Genomic DNA, 19554 nt, shown 5'->3' on the forward strand with positions numbered 1-19554 from the left:
CCTAATGACGTCTTTATTCAGCGTCAGCAGTCTGTGTCAAATTAAAAGTCCTCTCAAAACATTTTCGCTGTGGCTTATTTTGCGGTTTGTCATTGACAGTAAAACTCGTTACTTTCCCCATAAAGTTATACAAAATGAAGGAGCGGTGTGAGCTGTAAACGCTAAGTCTTTCAGCATAGCGGGGTGTCCTTGGTGTTTTTGCTTTGTTTATGTGAAAGCGCGGAGCTGCTGTGGGGTGAAGGTAAGCTGCTCCGTTTCTTTCCTCATATAACTGCCAGGTTTTACTTTAATGCTCAACCAGCCAAATATATATATTGTATGAATGTTCTTCGCTACCAAAACAAAAGCTCCCATAAATGTCCTGATATTTAATAATTTAATATTTAATCCGTGCAACAACTAATTATCTAGCTAAAATGTGACAGTTAGCTTAACATGCATATTAATTAATGGACGCCAATAGAATAATAATCATCCACTGCTTTTACTGAAATGGCTGCAGTGAATGTAACCTTGAAGTGGGGATGAGTTTGATTGCGAAATATGACATGAGGACGACCTTTAAAAAAGAAAGAAAGAACTATAAACAAAGACGTTAATAACAGAGCACTCTGTTTTCCAGGATCACCCCCAGCCCTCAGTTTTCCCCAAAGCTAAAACAGCGACTCTCCTGAACGGGGACACTCTTTCCATTTCCATCAGCTGATGCAGCCAGGTAAGCTGCAGCCTGAATGGATGAATGGCCGAGGCTGGATGTAATGCTGCTGCTGGCTGCTTTCTAGTCTAGTGGAGGTGTGGGGTGGTGGGGGGAAATTCTCGGTGTGTCTCACATTACATTGCTGCTCTCTCTCCATCGCGATCGGTCTCCTGCAGCCTGCGAGCGGATGAATGCCCGAGTCTGTGGTTTTGCCATCGCCAAAAGGACTCCATGTCTTTCTTGGTAAGAATATCGCTCCGCATGTGGTTTTGCTTGGTTGATGCCCTCTGGTGTAGCTGAATGGGTACCTTGTTACTTGTATAGTCACGAATCAGTTGTCTCAAGCCGGTGCTGGGACATTCTGAGTTCAATCAGTCTAATGTATAGACATTCAGAAATGCATTTGGCATCAGCCGATTTCAAATCAGTTTTTTGTTAGTTTGTGAGTAACACGAGCAGTCAGCCTGTTATTATACATGTAAATCTGAGAAGGTTAGATATTAATACTGGCTACCTGTGCACATCCCTCACATCTAAATGGTGCATCTGATTATGTATGCAGCTCTTCTCTCACTCTTTTGGGACACATAAGCTGCCTCTTTGCTGCCTGTTACCATCACTCTAACTCTCTTTCTCCATTCACCATTTCCGATAAAAGCCCCGGTGAGAGTGCCTCCATGGCCTCTACTTCCCCTGTGCTTGCTTCTCTGCCTCATTTCACTCTGACCCCATCCAATCCCCCGCGCTGCCTGGCAGCACATCATCCTACACTTTCCACCCCCCTCCTCCTCCTCCTCTTCCTTTAGAGCATGTCTCACATGTGCTCCTCCTCCCCCTCCTTCACTAGGACTGTTCCTGCATCTCCCACGCTCAGGTCCAGCCCATGGACATAGAGGAGCGCTATGAGGACATCAGCCACCAGTTCCTGGTCAGTAGCCAAGACTCTGTCAGCATGGAGACAGGCGTCACACTGATGCTCTTTCATCGTATTATCATTTGTCACCTGTCTGGAGCTGCTTATTACTTACTCAGTCTTGTTAAAGACAGTTTTAAAAGAGAATGAAATCATTTTAAAGATGACCTATTATGCTAATTTCTAACCTAATTTTTTTCTCTTTGAAGTTTGAAATTAAAATGAAAGATTAGAAAAATTAGGTCTCAATGTAATTATCCTTGTAGATATATATATATATATATAAAAGCAGCACGGTGGCACGGTGGTTAGCACTGTTGCCGCACAGCAAGAAGGTCCTGAGTTCAATTCCAACATCAGGCCGGGGTCTTTCTGTGTGGAGTTTGCATGTTCTCCCCGTGTTTGCGTGGGTTCTCCTCCGGGTACTCCGGCTTCCTCCCACCGTCCAAAGACATGCAGCTTGTGGGGATAGGTTAATTGGAAATCCAAATTGCCACTAGGTTAGTGAATGTGAGCGCTGAATGGTTGTCTGTCCCTCTGTGTTGGCCCTGCGACAGACTGGCGACCTGTCCAGGGTGTACCCCGCCTCTCGCCCTATGACAGCTGGGATAGGCTCCAGCGCCCCCCGCGACCCTGAAAAGGATAAGCGGAAGCGAATGGATGGATGGAGATATATATATATATATATATATCTGTCTAGATGCTTTCTTCTGTATTGAGTACTTTATATTTAATATGCATTATTAGCAACTTAATAATAATTATGAATGTACAGCTAATGTGTGATATCACTTCCTCTTGCTGATGCAGAGTAAATCCTGGGGTGGAGTGTGTATCCCTGAAATCAGTCCAAGACATATGCAAGTGTCTCTGTGAAACAGACATCCCCAGAAAGCCTCTGCATCACTAATACTCCCAAGCATCCTCCCCTCACTCCCTCCCCTTTGTTCCTCTCTGTGTCACAGCGCCACCTGCTGGCAGCCACCTCACACAGTGCGGAGCAAAATAGAAACCCAATGTCACTGTGACACTTCATCTCCTTTGAGGTTGTAGATGGAGAAGATTGTAGGGTTAAGTGGCAGCTGGTGGCCCAACAAATGGAGGAGGACAGGAGGAAATCCTGCCCATTGGTATTATTTTACATTAGCTGCTTGCTTCCAGTTTGTGAACACAACTGGAACAATTTCAGTGCAGTCAGTACAGAAATTAGTGGGAAAATGTTCAGTGAACACATCGGTGCTGTGTTCACGGTAAACATATTTGAGACTCGTCAAATATGTAAATGAATGTTTCCTTCTGCTCTGGGCTCGACTGCATTCCTTTTAAAACCTTACAGATATTTAGTTGTATGCAAAGATGGGATTGCTTGAATCAGGCAATCGTTGCATTTAATTTACATTTAAATGAAATAATTAGGAAAAAGTGAAAATAACAGAATAATGATGATTCTTTTTTGCAGAAGAGATGCTTTCAAATATTACAAAGTAATGAATGTTGTAAATTGTGAAGACTGACTTTGATTTGCTCTATTTTTTCAAAGCAATTGTTGCATTTTTTACTACACAACATGTACTTGATGTCTTTAGCTGTGGTGTTCCAGGATAAACCATTGTTCCGTCCCTGCTGACCTCATACACTTCTGTTGTTATTCAGAGACTTTACACCCTCGGGCCTTATTTATCTTCTCTCGCATAGCTGTTTAGGCATGCTAGTATCAACAAAGGTAGATTTTATTCAGTGCTTAAACTCTGATGTCATCTGAAACAGAACAGACATACTTCCAGGGATTCCTCTCTTTAGTATTTTAGTCTGCTGTTTTTTGTATATTGATGGACTATCACAGTGATTTAAATACCTTAGATATGAAGAGACACTCAAAGTCAGACTTTTCAGGATAAAATGGTTCAGTCAAAAAGCTTTTTAGTCTTTCCATCAGGCTTGTTCCACATTTCAGCACCAACACTGCTTCATAAGCACCAGAGAACAGGATACAGTCTGTGTCGATTACATGTCCGTAAGGTTAATAAGACTCGCAAGTTTATAAAATCTTCAACAAACTAATTTTGTTAGCAACATATACACATTTGTGCTTATAAACACTAATGATTTATTTGGGGAATTTGTGTATTGCATGACTTTTCTTAACCTCTTAAATACATAGTGGCACCTCTGCACTATTTGAAAAGCCATTTGCCAAAAAAACCTTAGACTTTGCACGAGTTATGACAGAAACAGCATATAGTGTTGAGAGTGAGGAGCCAAATGTGAAGACAGTCAGGACTGATGAAGGTCGCAGATGATTTCCTGTACATTTTAATCTGTGTAATCTCTCCTGAATCATGTTTGTTTTTTGTTCTGCTGGCCTTGTTTGTGTGTACGTCTCTGCAGAGCTGTGACGGTTCTGAGTACACTCTGCAGGGCCCAGCGGGTGGCGATGACATCACAGGGTTGTCGGCCGAGCCGGCCCACTACCAGCTACTATCAGAGCTGGGTAAGGACACACATCCAAGCATAAAAATGAGTTAAAGATCTTAAAAAAAAAATAGCAGTGCAATTCACTTCATGCCAACTCACCGTGTCACAGGACGGGGCTTCAATAATCTGAGCCAGGTGAACATGGCTCGCCACATCCCTACTGGCCAGCTGGTGGCCGTCAAACAGACCAACCTGGACGAGTGCACCGAGGAGGAGCTTCTGCAGCTCATGGTGATTGCAGCCCTACATGCTGTCATGTATTTGAGATATACGCGGTTGTACACGTGTCTTTATCCACTGGATATTTCTATATTAAATCCCAGAATGAGGTACTGCTGTCCCGTCTCTTCCGTCACCCCAACCTGCTGACTTCTCGCCTGGTTTTCAGCTCCTGCTGCCAGCTGTGGGTCCTGACACCGCTCATGGCCTACGGTCAGCCACAACCACACATCCACAGCTTTTTATCCTAATGTAGAAGCTTTCATGGCTTTTTTAATTTTTCCTGTGCTGTGATTTTTATAATTCTAGCACTAGCTCCATAATTAGCTGTTCGACTGGTCTCCTCCCTCTGCTTTGCTGTGCAGGTTCTGCAGATACTTTACTGAGGACATATTTCCCAGATGGAATGAGTGAATCCTTGATAGCGTACCTGCTGTACGGTGTGCTCAAAGCATTGGAATACCTGCACCGGATGGGCTACATTCACCGGTCAGTGGAATGTACAAGACACTATAAAGCTAAACTATAAGACAACATATGTGTTAGAAGGGGAAGAGTATTTGTAATGTGTATTTTTTACACCTGTATCTGTCCTCTCAGAGGGGTGAAGGCCAGTCATATCTTGCTGTCAGGGGAGGGGCGTGTTTACCTCTCAGGGCTCCACAGTGTTTACAGTATGATGCGTGAGGGCAAGAGGATGAGGACCGTGTTCGACATGCCCCACCACAGCCCGGCACTGCTGCCCTGGCTCAGCCCTGAACTACTGCGACAGGTCGGTGTCATGCTTCCCCTTCAAAGTGAATTCTGCACATCCCCAGCTCCCCAGATTTTTGCTCTGCCATACCTTGCATGATTCATACTTTAAAATAATGCAATAGTCATGTCTCTATGTTGGTGTTGTTAAACGTTGCATCTGACCAATACGATTGTATGGAGCCTTTGTTTATAGAAAATTCTCTTCTGGAACAAATGATTTCTGGTGTTTTCTTTATTAGTTTATACAATATGATACAAATATTATCAAGTTAGGTTCCTGTTAGCCAAATTTAGGTTATTCATGTAGGTTTGCTAATGATGGCTTTTCAATTCAGTTCAATTTTATTTATACAGTGCCAACTTACAACAACAGTCACCTCAGGGCGCTTTATATTGTAAGGTAGACCCTACAATAATACATACAGAGAAAAACCCATCATATGACCCCCTATGAGCAAGCACTTTGGCAACAGTGGGAAGGAAAAACTTTTAACAGGAAGAAACCTCCAGCAGAACCAGGCTCAGGGAGGGGCGGGGCCATCTGCCACGAGCGGTTGGGTTTTTAATAGCATTAGCTAACTTCTTGGCTAATCCTAACTGAATAGTCAGACAACATGATTGGTCAGTTAAAATGACCAATGATGATGCAGAAACAACACCAACACAAGGATATCAGATCAGATCTTACTAGTGCAGCACTTTGGGAAGACTGTAAACATATGTTTTATTAGCTAAAATTTGCAGATGTTCCCTAAAAAGGACAGGTGAGCATGCCACTTCATTAGTGAGCTCCTCGCTTGTTTTCTAAACACCAAGATAGTCCAGTGGTCAAAGTCAAAGTGGCTACATATAAAGTCCACACAACAATAGCCAAACAAACGTGTATGTGTGTGTAAGAGGGCTCCTCACCCTACACACATGCTCTTTTTTTAATTCCATCTCCATTTAAGCCGAGTTTTGTTCCTATTGGCTGATCAGTAGGATGGTTGAAGGTTCTGTGCTAGATGACAGTATTTAGAGGACCAAATACTGGATCAAAAACATCATCAAAAATTATGTTTGTTTGTTTTTTCTTTCGCTTTTGTTTTGTTTGTTTTTTTTAACTAAAATTTAGCCTGTTATACGTCTCCTTTTTGGTGTTGTCCTCAGTAGGACCTGCACGGTTATGGAGTCAAGTCAGACATCTACAGTTTGGGCATTGTGGCCTGTGAGCTAGTCAGCGGCAGGGTGCCTTTCCAGGACATGCCACCCACTCAGGTAATCAGCTATACCCAAACTGCTCTAGAAGAATGTGTAGCTACACACAAATGTTGACATCGTTGTCTATAGTTTGTGTCAGTGTGTGAATCTTGCCACTCAGATGCTGCTTCAGAAGCTGCGCGGTTCCCACTGCTGCCTGCTGGACGTGGCTCCCTTCCCGCTTGGAGAGCTGGGGGGTTTGAAGGTGTCGCGCTCTGGGGTGGACTCCGGCATTGGGGAGAGTGTGGCCACGGGGAGCCTGACGCACAGCACCACTGCTCCTCCCACGGACCGACCTCAAAGCCCCGGACCCAAAAACCACTCTGCCACCCTCCACAACCTGGTCCAGCTGTGTCTGCAGCAGCAGCCTGAGCGCAGGTGATTTCAGTGAATCAGCAGTCAGATGGAATTAAAAAGAAATACAACCACATTCACTTACAGCACAGACACACAGACTTTAATGCTGGTGTTGGTTCTGTTTGTCTTCCAAAGGCCATCAGCATCTGAGCTGCTGACCCACACCTTCTTCAAGCAGGTGGGTTTCTTCAGTCGGACGTCTTCTTTGAAGGCAAAACTCCAAAAACAGAACAAAGGCAATAAATTTAAAAGAGTAGGCTTTTATTTTGAAAACTTGATGTTTGAGCAGGGACTTTCTGTTCTGTTACAGGTGAAGAGGCACACCAGTGACTCCTTCCTCAGTCTCATGTACCCAGCAGTGCCCCTCGCCAGTCCTGAGGACCCTCCAGTATCCAGCCCCCCCACCCCTTCCTGTCACACTCCAGCGTCAGCCACCGCCGACTCCACTGAGGCCGTTTGGGATTTCTCCTAACTGCAGCATCTACACTTCCATTGACTAGCAAGCCAAACACAAGACAATCAAAGAAAAGCAATGAGGCCAAATTCTACTGTGCTTTTAATTTTTATTATTAACCCAACTCTCTGAGCCTTTTTAAATTGTTTTTGTAGCTTTTTTTTATGCTTTTTGGAAGCGACTTTTTGGGTCACAGAGTGGTGAGGCAATTGTGAAAGTGCTGGAACAAAGAAGCTGCTCTGATTTTATAGTAACGATAATAATGGGCCGTCAGCGAGCGAAAGGAATAAGAAAAAAACAAGTTGCTTGCTAATAATCACGCACTTCCTCTGAGATAAAAGCCCCCCCCCTGTTAACAGTTGTGCATATGTTTGTGCGCATTTTGTTGTTTTTAAAATGTTATATCCATGTTTGCATTTTTTCTTTCAGGTGGGTGACTCTGGTACAACCAAGAAGTTATTTCTTAATAGTAACCACTTTTTGTAAGATATCATGTTTGTGTTGAATTTTCTTTAAAGTGGACCTATTATGCTCTTTTACAGCTCCATAGAGTTCCACTGCATGATTCACAGTTCAAAGTCTCCCTTATTTGTCTCATCCTGGGCTTTTGTGCTACTCCTCTGTTCATGTTGTGTCTAAAATTGACCATTTCCATTCTACTTAAGCCTATTTTGTTCTGACTGGCTGCCCTTCGTTAACTCCTCTGTGTTCACAACCTGGGATGACGGTATTACTTTAACATGATACAAATCCAAGAATAGAAAAAAAACAAAATAGGTCCACTTTAAGGCACTGTGTTTTTAGACTGTGAATAGTGAAAGGTACACTACGTGAGATTTAAACATATGTGCATATATATTCATCTGTGTTAGAAATGTTCAAGTTTTCTTCAGTGACAAAGTAAGGCAGTAGAAGTTGCCTTTATACTCATGCAAACAGAAACTGCTAATATCTAATCCGGCAAGCTTTTAACGGTTGTTTTGCCAAAGCGTAAAAAATACTGTACAGCCAAAAAAAGATTAGTCTGCATACCAGTTAGCTTGCCTGTAGCGAGCTAGTTTGTTTCATGGCAACTCTTTATTAAATGTTTTGTTGACACCAAATTTTAAGAAAAGTTCTTAAATTGAGGCCTTGGTTATTCCCTCTATATATATGTATATATATATATATATATGTATATATATATATATATATATATATATATATATATATATATATATATATATTTGTTGACATATACTTATTTTTTTATATTCAAAAATTAAACTCTTTGGTTTTACCACAGGTTACATTGTTTAAAGAGCAGAACAACAAAACAACACATCCACAATCAGCTGTGTAAATACATTCCTGCTGTAGGCTTGAACATATATGCACATAGAGTTCCTGTATAGTATCCTTAAAACCTGTCATAAATCGGGAGGGGAAGGGGGGGGGGGACTGTGCTATGAATAATAGAATACATGAGCAATAGAATATATCTAGTGTTCCATGTAGTAGTTAGAAACCACAGGTAGAAATAGAAAAACAAAGTTTCCTGTCCCAATCATGGAAAGAACATTTCTACTGTGCTCTATGACCACTTCTCCAATAATGCCTTTCTGTTTTACTGAACCGTGCATTTAGAATACAGTGATCTCTCTGTAACTGTGATTAAGTGTACTGTGTATGAAAACTGTGACTTACAGTACAGATCAAATATGGTAGCTGTATGAGCCTTATATATACACATGTGTTATAAAATGATACCGAATGTTTTGCCAACTTGTGGTCATAAATCTTTTTGCAGTTTTTGTCTTTTGGTGGTGTGATGGTTGGCACTGTTGCCTCACAGCAACAAGGTCCCAGGTGGGTCAAACCTACCAGCTGCGGTCTTTCTGTGTGGAGTCTGCATGTTCTCCCTGTGCCTGCATGGCTTTCTGAATGTGAGTACGCTGCATTACGTTGTGAGAGACATATTTAATACTAACAAATAAATTTAGATGGTTATTTTTCAAACTTCAAGAAAATTGAGTAGCAAAGTGGTCTGTTATTATATGCAATGCTCTCTCAAAGTTAGGTAGGTACTACAATACTAGAGGGAACTCCAACAGGTCTCTCTCATAGATGTTCTGCTGATCATCTTGGAGGGACGCTTGGCAAGTGTGAGGAGAAAGGACTCCCTTTTAACAGGAAGAGACTCCCAGCAATGCACAAGCTACAGAAGTCTAGGTTCTCAGTCATCCAGGTCATTGTAGTCAAAGGAGCTTGCAAAGAAAAGCGTCTGGACTTCTTTAAGTTACTTGAAGACGTTTCACCTCTCATCCGAGAAGCTTCTTCAGTTCTAAGGTCAAATGGTGGAGAGTCCCAGATATAAACCTAGTGGGATACTCCCCCCTGCTACAGAAGTAAGAAGCAAACGCAAAGCAGGAGATGAAGCATGGCTGAATATGTTTCCAAACCAACTTCATTCTAAGCCAAAGACTAGAAAATATGGTGAAGCATATCTTCCCTTTGGCTTCACCTGCACACAAGTGCCAAGGTAGGTCTCCCCTGCAGAATTGGTTTTCCCTTCATCGGGAGAAGCACTGGGCTGTTCAAATCACGGACAAACAGTATCCCACATTCTTGATTTTTAGTTCACAAACACTTGTTGTAATGACTAACTACTCCTGACATATCAGGCTGATCCTACCACGATTTGTTCCCTCGCTTCAAATCAGGGACAAACATTATCCCACAGTTGTTTATGTTTTTAAACCCATTTTGCACAGAGAGGCATTTTTTGAAAAATGTATTGATAGCAATGTTGAATATTATTACACAGGAAAAAAAACAACTACACGTAAAATAATTACACCGTGACGCCTCTGCCTTTCTAAATGGAGGGACAGTAACTGCGTGTGTATATGTAAAACCTGTAGATAGTCAGATTAACAGTAACAGTATTTTGTCTCTATCTGCCATTCTGCAATTCATCTCATGTAAACAATAACGTTGCGCACAGCGTGACGTGAAAAAAGGCACATACCTTTGGTGACCAACTCTGTATTCCTCGTCCACGTGGAGTTTTAAAAAAAATCTCCGTTTTCGGTGATTGGAAACGCCGTTTACGTGTGAACGAAGCAGCTGCGTTTTCAAAAATACCCGTGTAGGTGCGGACGTAGCGTAAAAGAGTTAGTAGTTTACTTTCTTACTACCTGTAATTTATTGCAGATTACTTGTATTTGCTTAATTGTTTGCTAAATGTTTAAGTTGTGAAATAAACCGCAATGGAGCAAAATATGGGTGTGTGTGGTTGGAGGATGTGTTTGTGCGTGTGCGTGCGCGCGCGCGGGAGGGGGGTGCGCGAACATTTTTATTGTAAAACAAAGGGGGGCCCAGCAAAAAAAGTTTGGGAACCACTGTATTAAGCAAATCTGTCCACAGGATCCATTTTTCCATTCCAACCTCTCCACCACCACGGGCAAGCACAAAGGGCTGTCAAAGGATGTCAAGGCCGAGATTGTAGTTCTCCACAAGGCTGGAATGGGCTACAAGACCATCAGCAAGAAGCTTGGTGAGATGATCAGTGGTCAGACAAAACCAAAATGCTTGGAGGAAGCAAAATGGTGACTATGATTCAAGAAACACCATTCCCACAGTCAACGGAAATGGAAATATTATGCTTTGTGGCTGTTTTTCTTCTAAGGGTACAGTACAGCTTCAATCCATTGAGGGAAAAATGGACGGAGCCATGTACTCTTTAATCTTGGATGAATACCTCCTTCCCTCAGCCAGTATGACAATGACCTAAAACATACCTCCAAGGCCACAAAGGAGTGGCTAAAGAAGCACATTAGGGTCATGGAGTGGCCTCAGGCCTGACCTCAGTCATGCAGAATTTTCTGTGGAGAGAGCCAAAGCTTTAAGTTTATGACAGCCAGGAAACCTAAAGGATTTAGAGAGTTTCTGGAAAGAGGAGTGGGCCAAAATCCCTCATGAGATGTGTCCAAACATGGCGACCAACTACAAGAAACGTCTTAGAGTTGTGCTTGCTAACAAGGATTTCTCCTCCAATAATAACTCATTTTTGCTTGAGTAGCCAATACTTATTTCACTCATTAACCCCCCACGACGCATTTAAGTGACAGAAGGAACATCAATTATTATTGCTATTACTACTATTACTATTATTATTATTATTAGTAGTAGTAGTAGTAGTAGTAGCGGCAATATTAATTCTTTCTGCATATGACCATTTCTAGAGGTCTGAAAATTGTAGTTTTCCTCTGCTCCACTGGGCGGCAATAGAATATCAAAACAAACAGACCGTAACCCAACCCCTAGCAACCACGTAGGTCCACATCGACAACGTAAGTGAGTGAAAACTGTCGCAAATACTCTGAATAGTGTCATATACATCAGAAGCATATTTCGTCACTGTTTAACAGCTTCATTTTTAAACGATAAGTTAAAAAAAAAACACCCTTGCCTTCATGAACGCCTTCGAGTGGCTCGTTTTTGTATTTTCGTGCTAGACGCTGCAGTCTCTTGTTTATCCGGTTCCCCCACCAAATTAAAATCCCCTTTTACGCTTGTTATACTGTACACAGTATATGAAGTACTGAGAAGTAAAGTCTAGTTTAATAAAAGTACAATATTACAATATTCCTTTTTACACTTGCTTTTGCTTTGGACTACATATTAGGCATGTCTTTCGTTCTTATAACTATAGGAACATGTTGTTATTTCGAGCCATTACACTTTCCTAAATGGTACTATATGCCTACTATGACAGCAAGATAGACCACAACCCTCCATTTAGGGAGAGTAAAATTGTGGCTCCCTTGAAATAAACATCATATAAACTTAATAAGCTCCTTATAGTGTTATATTTAGCTTTTTATGTGTAATTATTTTAGTTTCATTAAAGTATTCTACTTTATTTATGACATTTTGATTATGAAGGTGTTTACAGTTTTGGCAGCTGTAACACTGGTGTTTTCCAAATTTTGGAGCTAAATAAAATATGTTTATTTTATAGAAATCAGTCGACTCTTATTTTTGAAATAAGTCAAAGCGTTAGTCCACAGGAAGTCGCTGTGCGTCCTTGTTGTCGGACGCTGGACGTAAAACCAACTACCCTGGAAACGGTGTCAGTGACAGTTGGTCTTTTCTTTGCACAGGTGAGCGGTCTGCAAGTTATCGATAGGTCTATTTTCATTTCTGGTGTTTTTATCGGTTTATTACTTTCATGTGAACCCTCTGTAGCCGGGCAGGCATTGGCGGATGAAGCGTTTGTGTCACATGAGGAGGAGGAGAAATGGTGGCTTAAAAAATAGAAAAAGGCTTTTTTTTTGACAGACAGCTAGCTTATAGCGAGCTTGGTCAGGTAAGGTTAACTACACAGCAGTGTTTGCCCAGGGTGGCCGAAGAGACTGTACGGAATACGCTAGTTATTCAGCTTATCAGAAGAGCACACAGTAGAAAATAGGCATGTGTATATGTATGTGTTTTGTCGCGTAGTTGACCGCCACAGTACATCTGAGCTCGGAGCCAGCTGGGCTGCTCAAAGTACACAGGGAGTAACGTTACTGAAAGTATTTTGTTGCTTGCGGTCGATAGCCTTGCCATTTGGCTTACAGTGACCAAACATCCGCCTCCATCATATGCAATTGTCTGTGTTGTTATCCTTCATAGCGCAAACGCTGCTGGGAATACCTCCAAGAAGAAGAACCGGGAGGGGGAAAAAAAAGTGGGAGTCGAGGCCCAGCTGCTCCAGAAATTCCAGCTATTGCACTCCGGGGGCTTCACATTTCTCCTTTGCCATGGAATATATTTTTTAAAAGTCTCCCTCTATCAGGCTGTTGCCTCAACACGTTGCACAGCTTTCCCCACTCTTTTTAAAAGGACTATCACACCTTTGTCAGAGTTGGTAAGTCATGAGCACTGAAGCAATGAAGCCGTTTAGCTCATGACGGGGAACCATGAAGCAACCAGGGAAGTGACCTCTGTGGACACCGCAGCCCGAGGGTGCCCCTCACTGGCACCATGGCATCCAACGAGAGACTGTATGAAGTCTGGATGCTCTACTGCACCAAGGTAAGGTTTCTCCTTTTCCACACACACACACTTCCCCTGTGGAAATGTCATTGGTGTGAAGTAATGGACCGAGTGAGGGCATTTCCTCCCTGGCAATTGCCAGGGGGGGGTTATTCACTCATGCTATTTATGTTTTTTGAAGTCTAGCAACAGATTAAGCCCATTTGCTCTGACAGGCTGTGGTTATGAGAAAGTACAGCCTGTGCTGACAGACAGGTTGAAGGCAAAGACAATTAGTGCATTGCGGTAAAAAGCAGACTAATGAAATTGCTTGTAGATCCTGAAGGAATTATTGCAGCGAGACACATTATGTTTATAAATGAATAATTAATTCACTGAGGACAAATTTTGTCATAACGTCAGGTGGATGTGGTTTCTAATGAATGTTAAATTCAACCCCAGCGAGGATGCATTCTTAAATGTATCATGGTCGTGATATGTTGTTAATGCTCCCTTACTTTACCAGTAGAGATGAATGAAGGCACGCCAGAGTAGAGACAGCACCCTTTGAGTCAGCTCTTGGCAAGATTTAATTCACCCTGTGATAAAGCATGCGCGCATCCTGCCGTCCAATCAAAACGGGCTGCCTGAGCCGCTCCTCACGTGAGCCTGGCTGCAGTCACACTACCTACCTCCCACAGTAATCCCTCACAATAACGCACCGTGCATATCCCTCTGAGAAGTGTGGAGGGCTGTGAAGCTGTTACACTTATTTTTAGATTACGACATCCAATAATCCTCATCCTGAAAAGTAAAGCATTTGAATGCTGACACACACAGAGTGTTTAATAACAGCGAGCTGGGTGCCTGGGGTCTCTGAGATTGTTGCAGTCACCTGTGAAAAAGTGAGCATATACATTACATTAGCTCTAGCAGGACTTTTTCTTTGCATTGACTGAGCATTATATTGCAGGGAAGGATCATTTCATTCGAGCCTGGCTTTCAGCCAGAGTCCACTGAGCTAATCTTTATGTCTGCATGAAGCAAAAGAGATGTGGCGAGAGATGCATTCTAATATATATGATATACATGTGCACGTACAGGTGAATTGAATCATTGTTGATCTTGTTACAATGCTGGGATACACTGGAGCTTTGCATTCATACTAATGCTATTTGACAAGGACACCTCTGAAGCCCAGAGCCTGTTAAATCAACACTAGGGAGATCTACACAGTAAGGGGCAGACCATTTTAATGATATGGTCTGTGTGTGGGTGTGTGGGTGCGTGGGTTGTCTAGCCTTTAGTCACATGGTCTAAATTGGTCAAGGAATGTCTCTTTCTGAGGCTTGACTCTTGTCTGAGCTCTGAGACCAGCCACACTGTGTCCCACCAAGTGGTTAACTACGACCGGCCTCTTATCACAACTTTCTCTTCCCAACTCTTTCTCATTGCAAAGTAGCGAAACAGTTTCCTTGTTTTCAGGGCTTCTGCAGGTCATTAGAAAATCTTAAACGGTTTGAAGGGCAGATGGTGCTCTGTCCTTGTTTTTATTCAGTGAGCTCTGCAAAAGCTTTGCGCTCCTTTATGAAATGGTGTAGGACGCCTGATCTTAAAGGAGCTCTTATTAATTTATTAATAACACCCATGGCTGCTAAGCGAAGTGGTCTTTGCGGGCAGTTCATTCAAACCTTTATTGGCCAAAACGGTGGACACACTCAAGTCTGCCTTTGATTATTATTCATGTATTTTTCCAAAAGCTAGGAGACCAGCTGTGTGTATATTAAGTATCAGTAAAAGAACAAGGTTGACTTGGATGAAGCAACCAGGTAGGCACTTGTTAAGTAGCTAAGTTACATCTAGCTGGGTGACTGACTGCCCCCATGTTGGCTTTCAATGTGAAAAGTCGATACTATTTAACTTTATGACTTTACATCATTTACATCCCCAACTGCCATTTCAACTCATATATGACTTTGCTAGTCACAGTGATAGCATGGCAACAGCTTGTTGAAGATGACCAGCTGAGGTATGAGAACGCGCTACACATTAGCCCAGAGACAGTATAAAAGATTCAAAAACGTAGCTACTGTGATGTCACCCAATGTCCATTTATGAAGCCTTGATATGAGTGTTTCCCCTGACGCCATCTTTATTTACACAAAAACAAACAAACAAAAAAAAAGAAACAGGATGAAGTAGAGCAGGGCGATATGACCAAAAATATTTATCACGATATAGATTTGAAAATTTGCGATAACGATATAACTGACGATAATTGACACTAGACAAAATACTTTACAACTCCACAATTTTATTAGTGCAAAAAACAAAAGATGTATTTTCACTTAAACAAGCAGCTGTTTTTTTGCATTAAAGTTATATAAAAACGTAACAGTACAAATGCAAATTCCTTGCTGACAGTTTAACCAAAAAGCATTTCCAGTAGAAACTGGCCGACATATCCTCAGCATGACCAAGTATAATATCCACAAAACTTAAAGAGCTTATACACACACAAGTAATATTATGTTGAAGCACCGTATGTATCACTCCGCGAGGCGCCTGCCTAAGATAGCCGTAATGCGCCGACAATCCATCAAGCGGTGCAGGTTCGTAGCTTAGCAAAGTCGTACCAAAACATTTTCGAGCGCCGTGTACATAAAATCGTTTCGAGGTCAGTAAACACAACCAGAATCCAAACATAAGGCACACGGGATTATAAGGGGCACTGTCGATTTTCAGAAAAATCAAATGATTGATTTTAAGTGTGCCGTATTTACCAAAAAACACGGTAATAATGACGGCCCGCTAGCATGCTCTACCAAAAATAGTACTGTGTTGTGTATCTGACGGACGAAAGCTAAACCAGTTCCACACCACTGAAGTTGCAGCATTTTTACAAACCAATTCTAGTTCATCCGTTTCATTCAACAATCCACTTTCGCCCTTCTCATTCTCTGTCGCCGCCGTGCCTTTTTCGCCATGTGCGTATGAAAACAAAGGCACTGCGCACGCGCGTTTTACCCATATTCTATCGTGATATTTCATTTTCTGGTCGTTGCCCAACATTATACCGGTATTACCATGAACGGTATGATATGGCCCAGCCCTAGGATGAAGAAGTGCAGCTCTGACTGTGAAAGTGCTCCTCTTTTGGCTAACATCTTATATTTGACAAGTGATTACCCAAAGAACATCCATTCCAGATCCATTCTGAAAAACAATTTAAGCAAGATTTACAAAATGATTATAAACTCAGGAGTGAGGTCACTACAGAGAACTATAGGTCTCTAACTCTAAATAGTTTTGTCCAACAACAGCCTATGTCATTTGGTGGTCTTCAGGATAAATTTTTCATTTATTTATTTCAGTTTTTGTTTTGTTTTGTTTTTAAATCTCTTCCACATTAACTTCCTTTTTCTGACCCTTAAGCTACAACTGTCCGTTAGCCAGAAAGATGACTCGGGCATCAGGCTTTGGTCCTGAAAACCAAACAGTTTGACTCGAACACTCTGCTGACGCTAACCAACTTTCCCCTGATGGCCAAATTCCAGGATGGGCTTCATTACATAGATATAGCTATTTTATAGCCAATTTCACCTAACTTATCTGCAAATTCACACAAATTACATAATGCCTAACTAGCAGCTAGTTGGCTAAACCTAGTTTGCTTTCTCACTAACGGTGTCACTAGCTAAGTTCTATCTGATGCCACAGCCTTTGTGTTTGTTTTGTTGTCTGTATGTGGAGCTTGTGTTGAGTCGTTGTGCTGGGAGCCAGAGTAAGGCAATGGGAATAAGCATAAACGTCACATTCTTTGGATTTTCATGGAAAATTTGACTCAAGTCCTTGACATTGAAATCAGACCACATGCTGTTAGAGGCAACAAAGAGCGTCAGAGAAAATCTACTGTTCGAATTAGGTTGGAGTCCTTTTAAACATTAGCAGTAAAAAACAATTAATACATGAAACAACTGCCTAATTTGCAAAGAAATGCTAGTAAAACACACAGTACTGCATTTAAGCTATAGTTTAAACTTTATAATAACCTCTAATTCAACTTTCAATGATAATGCAATTTATCATAGAGTTAGTAATTTGCAATATTATAACACTTTTAAGACTTAATGATTATCCTGAATGCTGTATTTACTCCTGAAACTTGACTATGTGACTCAGTTAGATGACTTTGGAGGCATCTGTCATATTTGTGTACTCATCCTGATACACACCTCTTTCATGTGCCTTGCCTGGTTAATCACTGACAACAGTAGAGTCATGGCAGCCTTTAGTGTCAGAGGTTAATACTGGCACTGTTGTCTAAGGAAGAGTCATTCGGGTGAGTGGTGTTGACAGTAGAAACTTTTACAACACAACCAGCCCTCGGCTCCATTGGGAGAACCAGCTCGTCCTGTTCTGTCAGTCAGATGTCTGCTTTCTGATTATCTCTCTCTGAATCATTATCATTCACCTGACCACTTGGTTCCTGGTACTGAAAGAGGAAGAGGCAATTTTGTGTTTAGACAGACGTGTGTCTCTCCTAGAAGTTTGACTTATGGCATTATAAAACTACTTTTGAATACACTTTAAGCCAGAAGTGGCAGCTGGCCTTTTGGCATACTGATGAAGTCAGAAATTGTTGGTTGAACAGCTGTAGCATCAGTTCCAGTGTGGAGAAGTGTGCAGGAGTTGGTGTTTGTGTATGTACCAGGTCATATTAGCCATATCTGAACACAGGCACAACATCACAGCTTTATCTATTTATACATCATGTTTATTCTTTGGGTAGGGTAATTTATGAAAAAACAAATAATAAATTAGGTGCCTTCAGGTTACACTCAGCACCATATGTTGCTGGTATACTGGCCTTTGTTTTCCCTTGTTGAATGACAAATGTGTGTTTTATAGTGTTTTTGTTTTGTTTCATTCATTTCCTGAAACGGTTGTCGACTGTAGTTTATAACAATTGTTAGGACTATTTGCTACCACAGATTGATGCACATTTGGTGCTGTTTTCAGTATTTAGGGAAGTATAGGTGGGCAGAATGTAGTATTTTGTCCTCCAGTGTAGTTTCAGGCTGTGCACTCTAAAGTTTTGAACACTATTATGTAAAATAATATTTACCTTAAAGTCAGAAGGTCAAAGGAATGCTTACTGTATCTTTGACCTTTCATTATATATTGCTAGTAGGGAATAGTTGGGAAACATAGTAAAAGCTTAGTCTGTATGATTACATTTACATTGTTTGAAAAGTACTGATGGTATTCATTATTTAAAGCTTCTAAATTAATGTATTGGTAGATGTCAGTTATTATGTTGTATGCATTCAATGAGAATCTGCAGACTAACTCCAGTTTGCTTCTCTGAGTTATAGTGAAGCAGAGAGGTCGCAGACAACAGCCAAGATGCTTATGTAACGAGCGATCCTCTTCGCTGACTGTCATTGGTTCGTGCCATAGTGTTGTCCCCCAGCAGCGGCTGATGGCTGCCGGCATACAGTGGCGCAGTAGCTCTGCTCTCTCGCCAGTGTTTTATCCAGAAGGGCTTGTCAGACTGTGGAGGGTTTAGCAGATTCCTGAATCGTGCCAGTTCCGCTCTTAAGGTCATTATGTGCTGCAGAAAAGCCTTTTTGATTTAACCAAGCACAGGGAACATTTTACCCTCCTGTGGCTTTAAAGTTGACTCTGGTAACTTAAGAGGAACAGTCCTCACTCTCTTTTTCAACTGTCCACAACACAGGGGATTCACAGAACCATCATCCTGTGTGATGTCACCCCACACCACCCTGCTTTTTCACTGGATTGGAGCAAATGCCAGTAATTTGCATAAACCCTTGCTCTTATGGGAATCAGCATGCAGTGAAAGCATTGGTGGAAATAGGAAGCAAAAGAGTCAAGCTGGAAATGGTGCAAGGTTTCAGATTTTCACATATTTGGTCAAGTAGATTACCCAGTCTAATTTCTGCTGTCTCTCTCACACACACACACACACACACACACACACACACACACACACACACACACACACATAATCATGTGCATACACCATACCTCACGCAGTCTGACAAGCTCATGCACTCAGGCTTCGGTTTACTGAATGAGCTGCTCCGTGAAGTTTGCTCCCTCAGGCTAACTTTCTTCCCTGGTGCAGTTCTTGCTTCTCATTTTCCCTCCATGCTATGAATATCTCTGGCATAACACTGATGTCACTAACAGGGTGTATCAGACGTCCCTCGTGCAGTGTGGACCCCTATGCACACGCACGCGCGCGCACACACACACACACACACACACACACATTCCTGAGCTGCCTTACGGTCACACTACATCACAGACAGGTAGACCAGATGCTCTCAGACATGTTGTTCAGGGTAATCCAGCTGTTTTAATGTGTCCAGCACCTGGAAAGCAGCCTCACCTGAGGCCTGCACGATGAAG

General features: G+C 41.9%; 2 protein-coding genes across 3 annotated transcripts in view; both read left to right on the top strand.

The window, feature by feature from the left end:
* Position 1: 1 nt before the first annotated feature.
* stradb (STE20 related adaptor beta) lies at positions 2-8258 on the top strand. Its single transcript, XM_005933900.3, has 13 exons — positions 2-241; positions 623-715; positions 874-940; positions 1545-1625; positions 3999-4101; positions 4195-4316; positions 4409-4517; positions 4670-4793; positions 4905-5076; positions 6213-6317; positions 6421-6677; positions 6792-6834; positions 6967-8258. Exons 3-13 carry the CDS (start codon positions 929-931, stop codon positions 7126-7128), a joined length of 1290 nt encoding a protein of 429 aa, XP_005933962.1. The 5' UTR covers positions 2-241; positions 623-715; positions 874-928; the 3' UTR covers positions 7129-8258.
* A 4211-nt stretch (positions 8259-12469) lies between these two features.
* Positions 12470-19554, top strand: part of nbeal1 (neurobeachin-like 1) — a 61635-nt gene continuing 54550 nt past the window's right edge. For both annotated transcript variants that reach the window (XM_014337308.2, XM_014337309.2), the window contains exon 1: positions 12470-13173. In XM_014337308.2, coding sequence (XP_014192794.1) covers positions 13123-13173 — 51 coding nt within the window. In that variant the 5' untranslated portion in view covers positions 12470-13122. The remainder of the gene's footprint in view (positions 13174-19554) is intronic.

This window comes from Haplochromis burtoni, unplaced genomic scaffold (assembly GCF_018398535.1).
Source record: "Haplochromis burtoni strain Fernald_Lab_line unplaced genomic scaffold, NCSU_Asbu1 Contig_139, whole genome shotgun sequence".
Taxonomy (NCBI): Eukaryota; Metazoa; Chordata; class Actinopteri; order Cichliformes; family Cichlidae; genus Haplochromis; species Haplochromis burtoni.

Bases quoted from the DNA above. Each gene is read 5' to 3' on its own strand.
- stradb (XM_005933900.3), top strand. The intron at 4,102-4,194 runs GTAAGGACACAC...ACCGTGTCACAG, and splicing joins CCAGCTACTATCAGAGCTGG to GACGGGGCTTCAATAATCTG. The intron at 4,794-4,904 runs GTCAGTGGAATG...CTGTCCTCTCAG, and splicing joins CGGATGGGCTACATTCACCG to AGGGGTGAAGGCCAGTCATA.